This window comes from Lepidochelys kempii, chromosome 21, assembly GCF_965140265.1.
Source record: "Lepidochelys kempii isolate rLepKem1 chromosome 21, rLepKem1.hap2, whole genome shotgun sequence".
In the NCBI taxonomy this organism is placed as follows: domain Eukaryota; kingdom Metazoa; phylum Chordata; order Testudines; family Cheloniidae; genus Lepidochelys; species Lepidochelys kempii.
The window spans coordinates 18567737-18580680 of NC_133276.1; the positions used below are offsets into that span (position 1 = coordinate 18567737).

The 12944-nt window shown below is 42.0% G+C and overlaps 1 protein-coding gene across 6 annotated transcripts in view; it reads left to right on the forward strand.

Moving 5' to 3' along the window:
* IPO9 (importin 9) overlaps positions 1-12944 on the forward strand; it is a 204263-nt gene that overhangs the window by 15182 nt on the left and 176137 nt on the right. For all 6 annotated transcript variants that reach the window (XM_073320215.1, XM_073320210.1, XM_073320212.1 and 3 more), the window contains exon 2: positions 8384-8445. In XM_073320215.1, the coding sequence (XP_073176316.1) occupies positions 8384-8445 (62 nt within the window). The remainder of the gene's footprint in view (positions 1-8383; positions 8446-12944) is intronic.

A 12944-nucleotide genomic window follows, 5' to 3' on the forward strand; every position in this document is an offset into this window, starting at 1 on the left:
ATGTGTATGATAATCAAGGTGGGCCATTTCCAGCACAAATCCAGGTTTTCTCATCCCCCCCCCCCCCTTTTTCCAAAACCACACACACACAAACTCACTCTCCTGCTGGTAATAGCTTATCCAAAGTGACCACTCTCCCTACAATGTGCATGATAATCAAGGTGGGCCATTTTCAGCACAAATCCAGGTTTTCTCACACACCCCTCCCCCACAAACTAACTCTCCTGCTGGTAATAGCTCATCCAAACTGACCACTCTCCTTACAATGTGTATGATAATGAAGGTGGGCCATTTCCAGCATAAATCCAAGTTTAACCAGAACGTCTGGGGGGGGGGGTGGGTAGGAAAAAACAAGGGGAAATAGGCTACCTTGCATAATGACTTAGCCACTCCCAGTCTCTATTTAAGCCTAAATTAATAGTATCCAATTTGCAAATGAATTCCAATTCAGCAGTTTCTCGCTGGAGTCTGGATTTGAAGTTTTTTTGTTTTAAGATAGCGACCTTCATGTCTGTAAATAGCATGACCAGAGAGATTGAAGTGTTCTCCGACTGGTTTATGAATGTTATAATTCTTGACATCTGATTTGTGTCCATTTATTCTTTTACGTAGAGACTGTCCAGTTTGACCAATGTACATGGCAGAGGGGCATTGCTGGCACATGATGGCATATATCACATTGGTGGATGTGCAGGTGAACGAGCCTCTGATAGTGTGGCTGATGTTATTAGGCCCTTTGATGGTGTCCCCTGAATAGATATGTGGGCACAGTTGGCCATGGGCTTTGTTGCAAGGATAGGTTCCTGGGTTAGTGGTTCTGTTGTGTGGTATGTGGTTCCTGGTGAGTATTTGCTTCAGGTTGGGGGGCTGTCTGTAGGCAAGGCCTGGCCTGTCTCCCAAGATTTGTGAGAGTGTTTGGTCATCCTTCAGGATAGGTTGTAGATCCTTAATAATGCGTTGGAGGGGTTTTATTGGGGGCTGAAGGTGACGGCTAGTGGCGTTCTGTTATTTTCTTTGTTAGGCCTGTCCTGTAGTAGGTGACTTCTGGGATTTCTGACTTTAGGTATTGTTTCATGGTCTCTGTGTATATAATGTCTTCTGCAGTTTCCACAGTATGCGTCCGATGAAGTAAGCTGTAGCTCACGAAAGCTTATGTTCAAATAAATTGGTTAGTCTCTAAGGTGCCACAAGTACTCCTTTTCTTTTTGCGAATACAGACTAACATGGCTGTTACTCTGAAACCTCTGTATTGTTGGTTCATGCAGTGGCTGGCCAGAGCATTCATGAACACAGCTGGATGTGGCCCTTGCCTGTGGATGTTTGTGTGAGGGCAAGCTTGGAGGGCTGTGCCACTTGTCACAATACCACAGTGTGAGAGGGAACCTAGATTGGTAAAACAGAGGGCTCAGCAGTACCCCAATTCCAGGTTGCACCTTGTCTGTTTAGTTATTTTAGAAAACTCTGCTTTTGCCATGAGAGCATATCTTGAACTTTGCTGCAAACAGTGGCCCTGCATAATTTTATTTTTCTTTCCTGTGTGGAATGGTGGCCTCCTTCACTGGAAGCAGTGGTAACATCTTTACTTGTATGATAAGCTCCACTCTGGAGAATGTTAAGAATGTATCCTTCATGTTCTGTGTCTTATTGTGCCATGTAGTGAGAATTTGATCTCTTTCCTGTTTTCAGTGGAAGACACTTAAGTTGAAAAAGTCTTTCATTTAGTGTCTATCAAATGGTTTGTCTTGGTGTTGAAGGGTTTCTTATACTTGGGAATAGTGTTCTTGGTAATCATTTTCCATGGAAGACAATAAATTGAGCTTCAAATTTGTGTTGATAACCAGGGATTGGTGGGTTTGCTAAATGTATTGTTGTTGGGTTTTTTTGGGCATGTCAGATTTTCCTCCCATTTTTGTTGCTATTTATACAGTTTGGGATCTTTTACAGTTTGCTATTTTAGCAGTTTGGGATCTTTGCCTTCCATCCAGCTCATCTGGGCCCTGTGATCCCCCACGTGGACTTCTACATTAACCTTGGTCGGTAGTAGGATTAACTTCTTAAATAGGCTTCGCTGAACCAGTTTCAGTCTAGTCTGGCATTCTGCCTTCAGAACTGTTCAATATCTGATCCTTCAGAGGAAGGTGAATAGGTCCTTGATACATCTAACAAGTTTTCCTACCGCTGGGCACAGGTGAATATTGTTTTTGACCCCTGTATGATGTTTGGTTATGCCTGGAAGCATGAAATTTGATTGTATTTCTTAGTCTGCATAGGTACAAATAGTTAGTGGTCATGAAATAATCCCATTAATTTGGAGTCAAGAGCAGATGTTTGTTTCTGGTTCTCATCTGAGATTTTCTGGATCTCTTCCAGTATAGTGTAAACATTGGCCTTCTGCAAAGGAGAGCCCTTGGAGGATCAAGACTCGCTCCTTGGCATATGGTATTCACTGAGCCGAACTGATGGAGCCTGCACTCAGATAAAGGCTAGTTGTGCAGGTTTTTTTTTTATTAGCCATGTTTTTGGTTCCACAAATACTCTTGTAAACAGCTTACAGTTGAGGTGTCTAAGGGTATGCCTCTAGCCTGAATGGCTCCATAATTCTGCTTAGAACTCCCACAGCACGTTAGCTTCCTTTGGGTGGGACGTACCACCCCTGCTGAGGATCTCTTAAAGCACTAAACAAACATCCCATCAAAGTAGTGCAGTATCAGTTTCCCTGAAAGGGGCATAGGCATGCTATACTTATTTATACCATTCTTCAAATTTTGCTTGTCATTTTTATGCAGTATGTATTTAAAATAAAAAGGCTTGTGGGGAGTAGAATGATGGATATGGGACTGTCTGGTAGGAGGTACACATGCTTGTGATTGACACAACAAGAAATGTGAAGGTCATTCTGTAACTATTGTGACATATTTAAAATGGGACACTTGTGGCCTGTCATGGGTACAGACTGACTAAGTTTAAAACAAGGATTTGATCTTTATATTTCATGGAAGAATCAGTAGCAATTCCATAGAATCATAGAATATAAGGGTTGGGAAGGGACCTCAGGAGGTCATCTAGTCCAACCCCCTGCTCAAAGCAGGACCAATCCCCCAATTTTTGCCCCAGATCCCCAAATGGCCCCCTCAAGGATTGAACTTACAACCCTGTGTTTAGCAGGCCAGTGCTCAAACCACTGAGCTATCCCTCCACCCCCCTACCCCCCCAACTGCAAGGTTTTGTTCACTTTTTCTATGAAGTGGAGTTTCGTTCTGTGTTGATCAAAAAGTTTTTTATATTATAATTAGAGCACTCATTGCTAGAATGCAAATGAAAAGCTTAAATATTAAGAACAGTTAGGATTTCATTGCCAGACATGAGTTTGGCTTGTTGTATGCCCGCAAAGAGAAATAATTACTGTGAAAAAGATTAATGAACATTAATAATAAAGTGCGGGGACTTGAAGTTACTTAATTTTTTGTGTTTTATTTCAAAAATGTCCAGTTCCTTCTCTTTATATATTCCCAAACAAAAAACTGTTTAGATGGAGTTAAGGTTGAGGTTATGTATGTTTTACCATTACAATATTCATCATAGCAATCTTCTAATCATGTCCCAAAACAAGCAGCATAAGGCACAGAAATTCAAAGTTAGGGTTAAACCTAAAAGAAATCCAAATATATGAAGGTCTGAAGATGGGCAGTTAAGGCGCACCCAAATAACCTTAACTCTGTTCTTTAGTGATGCCACAGGAGAAAACCTTTAAAAATCAGTTTAATTTACTCTGGGGCTACAAATACTAAAATGCCTTACGCATAATCATGCGGTTATTGCAAAGTGTCACTGTGGGGCAGAATTGAAGTTGTCTTGTTTAACCTAAGGTTAAACTTTAAAAAATACATCAAACTGTGACTTCAGGGGTTGGTAAATACTTGTTTCTGGGATAATTACAACATTCTTTAAACTATTCATATATACTCTCAACATTAACACCAGGTTAGCAGTTTTTTTGTCTAGAAGTTTCCCTGGTTATTTAAAATGTCATACAAACAGAAGTCCCAAAGACTGCTACCATGTGATATCTCCAGTTAGTTGAAGATATTAAAAATACTGATTTTATTTTAAAAGTTTTTAGAGCTAGATGTACTGTTACTCTGTGTCTGCTTTGCATGACTGGAACAGTGCAAAGTAGCTACACCAAACTGGTGAATCTAGTTCTTTAAATCAACTGTAAATTATCTGGGATATGGCAATAACTTTTTTTACACTTTTTTTTAAATGAGGAGGGGAACCATGTAAACTTCCAGAGTATGAAACTCTGGAATTTCTATCTTAGTTGTCAAGTATCAGAAGGGTAGCTGTGTTAGTCTGGATCTGTAAAAGTGACAGAGTCCTGTGGCACCTTATAGACTAACAGACATATTGGGAGCATAAGCTTCTGTGGGTGAATACCCACTTCGACGGATGCATGTGGTTAGTTGGGGTGTTTGTGTGTGTGTGTGTGTGTAAAATAAATACATTCAATTTTTATTTATTTATCTGAAAGCTCAGAGGCCAACTGGGTAAAAGGGCTGGTGAGAGTGGGAAGCAGCTGGGATGACTAGGAATTGCCAGGGTTCAGGGCGGGTGGGGAGAGAATTCCTGGGGAGCAGGGGGATTCAACAGTGATGTATTCATATGGGAGGAGGGCAAGTGATGTGTCTAGCACCTTGAGTAAAAGAGGGTTATGTGCAGCAAATTGAACAGTAACAGACTACAGATACTAGTGATGGTTGAATCTGGTGATATTCTGAAGAAAGAGCTGTCAACCATGCTTGCAGCTGTTTTTATTGCTTCACGCTGACTTAGACATTTGAGGTTTTAGAGTGATAATCCTGGAAACTTTTTATATAGATTCACCAGTGCCTGTAGTTTTCTGTGCCTTTTTAACTAACTGTTCAAACAGCGGTAAAGATAGTTAGTCCCTCAGGATCCCCTGGGGGACTAACTTGAAGGGGAAAGGAGTCCAGGAGAGCTGGCTGTATTTCAAGGAATCCCTGTTGAGGTTACAGGGACAAACCATCCCAATGAGTCGAAAGAATAGTAAATATGGCAGGCGACCAGCTTGGCTTAATGGTGAAATCCTAGCGGATCTTAAACATAAAAAAGAAGCTTACAAGAAGTGGAAGGTTGGACATATGACCAGGGAAGAGTATAAAAATATTGCTCGGGCATGTAGGAATGATATCAGGAGGGCCAAATCGCACCTGGAGCTGCAGCTAGCCAGAGATGTCAAGAGTACCAAGAAGGGTTTCTTCAGGTATGTTGGCAACAAGAAGAAAGCCAAGGAATGTGTGGGCCCCTTACTGAAGGAGGGAGGCAACCTAGTGACAGAGGATGTGGAAAAAGCTAAGGTACTCAATGCTTTTTTTGCCTCTGTTTTCACTAACAAGGTCAGCTCCCAGACTGCTGCGCTGGGCATCACAAAATGGGGAAGAGATGGCCAGCCCTCTGTGGAGATAGAGGTGGTTAGGGACTATTTAGAAAAGCTGGACGTGCACAAGTCCATGGGGCCGGACGAGTTGCATCCGAGAGTGCTGAAGGAATTGGCGGCTGTGATTGCAGAGCCATTGGCCATTATCTTTGAAAACTCGTGGCGAACCGGGGAAGTCCCGGATGACTGGAAAAAGGCTAATGTAGTGCCCAACTTTAAAAAAGGGAAGGAGAAGGATCCTGGGAACTACAGGCCAGTCAGCCTCACCTCAGTCCCTGGAAAAATCATGGAGCAGGTCCTCAAAGAATCAATCCTGACGCACTTGCATGAGAGGAAAGTGATCAGGAACAGCCAGCATGGATTCACCAAGGGAAGGTCATGCCTGACTAATCTAATTGCCTTTTATGATGAGATTACTGGTTCTGTGGATGAAGGGAAAGCAGTGGATGTATTGTTTCTTGACTTTAGCAAAGCTTTTGACATGGTCTCCCACAGTATTCTTGTCAGCAAGTTAAGGAAGTATGGGCTGGATGAATGCACTATAAGGTGGGTAGAAAGCTGGCTAGATTGTCGGGCTCAACGGGTAGTGATCAATGGCTCCATGTCTAGTTGGCAGCCGGTATCAAGTGGAGTACCCCAAGGGTCGGTCCTGGGGCCAGTTTTGTTCAATATCTTCATAAATGATCTGGAGGATGGTGTGGATTGCGCACTCAGCAAATTTGCGGATGATACAGAAGGACCTAGACAAAGGATACATAGGATACAGAAGGACCTAGACAAATTGGAGGATTGGGCCAAAAGAAATCTGATGAGGTTCAATAAGGATAAGTGCAGGGTCCTGCACTTAGGACGGAAGAACCCAATGCACAGCTACAGACTAGGGACCGAATGGCTAGGCAGCTGTTCTGCGGAAAAGGACCTAGGGGTGACAGTGGATGAGAAGCTGGATCTGAGTCAGCAGTGTGCCCTTGTTGCCAAGAAGGCCAATGGCATTTTGGGATGTATAAGTAGGGGCATAGCGAGCAGATCGAGGGACGTGATCGTTCCCCTCTATTCGACATTGGTGAGGCCTCATCTGGAGTACTGTGTCCAGTTTTGGGCCCCACACTTCAAGAAGGATGTGGATAAATTGGAGAGAGTCCAGCGAAGGGCAACAAAAATGATTAGGGGTCTAGAACACATGAGTTATGAGGAGAGGCTGAGGGAGCTGGGATTGTTTAGCCTGCAGAAGAGAAGAATGAGGGGGGATTTGATAGCTGCTTTCAAGTACCTGAAAGGGGGTTCCAAAGAGGATGGCTCTAGACTGTTCTCAATGGTAGCAGATGACAGAACGAGGAGTAATGGTCTCAAGTTGCAGTGGGGGAGGTTTAGATTGGATATTAGGAAAAACTTTTTCACTAGGAGGGTGGTGAAACAGTGGAATGCGTTACCTAGGGAGGTGGTAGAATCTCCTTCCTTAGAGGTTTTTAAGGTCAGGCTTGAGAAAGCCCTGGCTGGGATGATTTAACTGGGAATTGGTCCTGCTTCGAGCAGGGGGTTGGACTAGATGACCTCTGGGGTCCCTTCCAACCCTGATATTCTATGATTCTATGATTAATAATGAATCCAGGTTTCTCCCTTTCTTCTCTGAGAAACTGTCAGTTTCTTGTCACCTTCCAAAATGTGTCACTTCAGCATTGTTTAAACATTCAGAATCTTTCTGTGCTGAGAACTGTCCTGTGGTGTTTACAGTTTCTTGTTTCAGATAGTCATAGGTTAAGCTATGTAATGCAATATCTGCAGCCTCATCTTTCAATTGCTTATTGACTTAGCATTATTCATAAACTGCTGTTAAACTGTTTAGTGAAAGACAAGTATATGTTGTACGCTTAAGTCATTTACTGGACTGCAGCTCAGTTGTGTATTTTCTGAGAAGCATTAAAAATAACCAAGTCATCACTTGGGTAAAGGGACTAGATGTATTAAAATCTTGTGCTACTTTAATGTTGGCATTATTGTGAAGACATGCTTTCTCCAACTCAGCCCAACAGTAGCAATGTCTGGTCTTCCCTGGTAGGTTCACTCACAATGTTCTGATAGCTTTTTTCTGAGTCTTTCAGGATATCCCACAGTCTTCCTAGATAGGACTTCAGGGAAACAGTTACAGGGTGTGTGTTTGACAAGACTTGAGGTGTTACAAAACACAGGATGCCCTTTGGTGGTCAGCCTATGGTCCCTCTTTTTCTCCTCTTAAATAATTTTGGCTCAGGAGAGGTCCATTTTAACAATCTGGCCTGTTTGACAAAGCTGATGTAGGCTAATAAGGTCAAGGTCAGAATGTGACCCACATTTCTGGTGAAGACTTGAAGTGATACATGTTTAAATAGCTGAAATCATGAAATTTACGATTTTTAAAATCCTATGACTGAAATTGTCCAAAATGGACCATGAATTTGGTAGGGCCCTACATATAGCTCCATCTGTGAATCTTTTTCATAGCTTCTGTGCAGGTGCTCACTTAATGTCATTAGCAACATGTCATTGTTTGCACATAAATCTATAGTCACTTAAATTGATAACAAAATGTGGGGGTTTTGTTTTGTTTTGTCCATACAGTCTTTCACTTAGTATAAAAACAGTTCTAAAAAAGCTCTCTGTTTGAGAGAGGGAAATAGGTTATTGGGAAGAGGAGTGGAATCTGTAGGGAATATGAGGGAGAATGTGGATGCCGTCAATTCAGCTGAGAAGCTACTCTATGGGGCTGTCTTCTCCTTCATGCATGTAACTCACTTTGTCATCATTGTGCCTTCCAGAAGATGCAGGCTAAAATCCTTTTTGTGATTTGTACTGTGTTGGCTTAAATCTCTTGGTGCTAATGTTAATTCTATTCTTGGTCTCAATTAGATATTCTATTCTTAGTCTCATTTTAGATATTCTTTCTTGCAGAATTTGGCGTTCATTTAGCAGAACTGACTGTAGATCCCCAGGGAGTACTGGCCATTCGTCAGGTGAGTCTTCCCAAGCATGCTGTAGAGAAGAGATGGATTATAACTTTTGTTGTTTTATAAACTGGCCACTTGTATTTCCTTTTTAAAAAACGTAAAATTAAATACTATTTCTCTATCAATCTAATCTGTAGGAACATGTAGCAATGAGAATGTTCTTGCGCTCAGCACTTAATCAGATTTATAATAACCAAAACTACATAATAGCTTTTTTCGGTAACTGATATGAGGACTGGGGAACTAGTGTGGGGATGTGGGAATGGGAAACTTTTTCTTTCTGGCTTCTTCAGTAGCACATTGTTCTTGCTATTTGTGTGCAGGGAGAAGTCATAGGTATTGTTTTCCAATTAGCATTACTCCATCTTCTTTTCAATTTGTTTTTGTCAAAAATCACATGACCCTTATCCATGTGTGACTAACTCTCATCATAATGCTGTTCAAGCTTGGTACATTTGATACTCAGACACTAAAGTGGTGATGGTGGTATAAGTACCTCTGTAGAATAGAATCTATGTACAGGGTGGCATCAGTGAGCAGGATAGCATTGTCTTATCATCTTTCTGTGACATCTAGAAATCCTGTTCAGTTTTCATCCTTTTTGAGGATTTCCATGTTGGAGGGAATGGTATCTCATGTCACCTGTTACTGGATCATACCTAGCATTGTTATGCTTTAGCAGATCTTCCCTGTCCTAAGAAGCTCAAGGCCTATTCTGCCAGAGTGGTAGCCGGCTTCCGGGCTGAGAGGGGGGAGCCTCTGTTCCTGAACACTGCTGAGCTACCTGGTGCTCAGTTGACACTGTCTCTAGGTACTGCCTCCTCAACCAGGCATTATTGGCTAATGCTGCCTTTAGACATGAGGTTCTGAGATGAGTTTTGCTCATCCTATTGCCTTACCTTTTCCCTTAGCCTCTAACCACATATAGGGAGGAAAGGAAGATTGTCCAAGTGCTGCTGATCAGAGCCCACATGCACAATGGTTGTGGCTGCATAGCAGAAAAACAAATTTCTTACATTGCTAAATGTTTCCCATAATGAGATAACATCAGTACACCTTCCAGGGTGGATTGGCTCAACCAGGGGCTAGCTGGGGAATGCAGGATTATGTACTCTATTTCTGTAGCTCTGGAATATTTCCTCTGGGGAGAAGTGTGTGGCAAGCCGCTAAGGAGAGGGGGCAGTGCCTTAAATGCTTCATCGAGTTTCTCACCAGGCTGACAGCAGAGCAGGGTCTTATAGATTGTAAGCACGGATGTTACCACAACACAGAAAACAGATAGCAAAGTAGTAAAAATCTGCTTTGTAATGGTTTAAAACAGCAGGTCTCAAATTTTATTGCTTCACATACTGCTTTCTTAAATTATTGTAAAGTGAATAGATGGAACATCAAGTTTACATGCCACAGGTGGTACATGTACCACAGTTTGAGAACCCCTGGTCTACAGGTTCATAGATAAGCCCAGAAGGGGCCATTGTGATAATTTATTCTGACCCCTTCTGCATACCACAGGACATAGCAGTGGACTTGTTATTCCTTGACTTTAGCAAAGCCTTTGATACGGTCTCCCACAGTATTCTTGCCAGCAATATAAAGAAGTATGGGCTGGATGAATGGACTATAAGGTGGATAGAAAGCTGGCTAGATCATCGGGCTCAGTGGGTAGTGATCAATGGCTCCATGTCTAGTGACAGCCAGTATCCAGCGGAGTGCCCCTAGGGTCGGTCCTGGGGCTGGTTTTGTTCAATATCTTCATTAATGATCTGGAGGATGGCATGGATTACACCCCCAGCAAGTTTGCAGATGACACTAAACTGGGAGGAGTGGTAGATATGCTGGAGTGTAGGGATAGGATACAGAGGGTCCTAGACAAATTAGAGGATTGGGCCGAAAGAAATCTGATGAGGTTCAACAAGGACAAGTGCAGAGTCCTGCACTTAGGACAGAAGAATCCTGTGCACTGCTACAGACTAGGGAGCTAGTGGCTAGGCAGCAGTTCTGCAGAAAAGGACCTAGGGGTTACAGTGGACAAGAAGCTGGATATGAGTCAACAGTTTGCCCTTGTTGCCAAGAAGGCTAACAGCATTTTGGGGTGTATAAGTAGGAGCATTGCCAGCAGATCAAGGGACATAATCATTCCCCTCTATTCGGCATTGGTGATACCTCATCTGGAGTACTGTGTCCAGTTTTGGGCCCCTCGCTACAAGAAGTATGTGGAAAAATTGAAAAGAGTCTAGAGGAGGGCAACAAAAATTATTAGGGGGCTGGAGCACATGATTTATGAGGAGAGGCTGAGGGAACTGGAATTATTTAGTCTGCAGAAGAGAAGAATGAGGGGGGATTTGATAGCTGCTTTCAACTTCCTGAAAGAGGGTTCCAAAGAGGATAGATCGAGGCTGTTCTCATTGGTAACAGATGACAGAAGAAGGAACAATGGTCTCAAGTTGCAGTGGGGGAGGTTTAGTTGGATATTAGGAAAAACTTCTTCACTAGGAGGGTGGTGATGCAGTGGAAAGCATTAGCTCGGGCGGTGGTGGAACCTCCTTCCTTAGAGGTTTTTAAGGTCAGGCTTGACAAAGCCCTGGCTGGGATGATTTAGTTAGGGATTAGGTCCTTCTTTGAGCAGGGGGTTGGGCTAGATGACCTCCTGAGATCCCTTCCAACCCTGATATTCTATGATTTTATAGGAATTCCTTGAATTAATTCCGGATTGAACTAGAGCCGGTCTTTTAGAAAAAAATCCAGTCTTGATTTAAAAATTGCCAACACAGTTCAGCAAAATCCTTGGTAAATTGTTCCAATAGATAATTAACCTCACTGTTAAAAATTTGCACCTTTGCCAGCCATGGGATCTTGTTATATACCTTTGTCTGCTAGGCTGAAGAGCTCTCTATTATCAAATTTGTTCCCTGTGTAGGTACTCAGACTATGATCAAGTGACCCCTTAACTTTTTTCTTTTAAGATAAATTAAGCTCCTTGAGTCTTTGAGTATAAGGGATGTATTCCAATTCTGTAATTGTGGCTCTTCACTGAACTCCCTCCAATTTATTAACACAGTATAGTGGTAGTGGTTGCACCTGTGCCAAATACAGTAATTGTATGATCTCCCTATTGCTACTAGGTAATCCAGTTGATACATCTAAGCATCACATTAGCTCTTTCAGCTGTAGTGTTGCAATGGGAGCTCATGTTCAGCTGATTATCCATCATGACTCCCAAGTCTTTCAGAATCATTGCTTCCCAGATTAGAATTCCTCATCCTGTAAGTACAGCCTACATTCTTTGTTGTTAGATGTATGACCTTTCAGTTGGCTGTATTGAAACACTTATTGTTTGCTTGGTCCCAGCTTACCAAGCAGTCCAGATCCCTCTGTATCAGTGACCTGTCCTCTCTATTATTTACCACTCCCCCAATCTTCATCACCTGAAAATTTAATCAGTGCTTAGTTTTTCTTCTAAGTCATTGATTAAAAAATAAGTAGATCAGAGCCAAGTACCAATCTCTGCAGGACCCCACAGAAAATGCACCTGCTTAATGATGATTCCCTGTTTACAAGTATGTTTTGGGACCTGTCAGCCAGTTTTTAGTCTATTTAATGTGTTCATTTTCTATCATTCTAGTTTTAGTCAAAACGTCATACAATACCAAGTTAAATGCCTTACAGAAGTCTAGGTATATTACAACAACACATCATGCATCTGAAGAAGTGGGTTTTTACCCACGAAAGCTTATGCCCAAATAAATCTGTTAGTCTTTATGGTGCCACCGGACTCCTCATTGTTTTTGTGGATACAGACTAACATGGCTACCCCTCTGATACTGTTACCTCTATCAACCAAACTTGTAATCCTTATCTATGTATCTGTCTAGTCAAGTTAGTTTGACAAGATCTATTGTCCATGAAGCCATGTTGATTGGTGATAATTTATATTATCCTCCTTTAATTCTTTATTAATCAAGACCTATATCAGCTGCTTCATTGTTTTGTCCAGGATCAGTATCAAGCTGACAGGCCTGTAATTATCTGAGAGGTGTCCCATTTACCTCTTTTAAATCTTGATATGACATTAGCTTTCTCCCAGTCTTCTGGAATTTCCCCGGTATTCCAAGAGTTATTGAAAATCAACTTCCAGTCCAGAGAATTCCTCGGCAGCTCTTGTAAAACTCTTGGAAACAAGTTATCCTGGTCTTCTGAGTTAAAAATATCTAACTTTTGTAGCTGTTGTTTTGTAGCTGCTCTGTGAGGAGAGATTAATAAAACTGGGTCTTTTCAGCTTGGAAAAGAGACAACTAAGGGGGGATATGATTTAGGTCTATAAAATCATGACTGTTTTGGAGAAAATAAATAAGGAAGTGTTATTTACTCCCTCTCAGAACACAAGAACTAGGGGGTCACCAAATGAAATTAATAGACAGCAGGTTTAAAACAAACAAAAGGAAGTATTTCGTCACACAACGCATAGTCAACTTGTGGAACTCTTTGCCAGAGGATGTTGTGAAGGC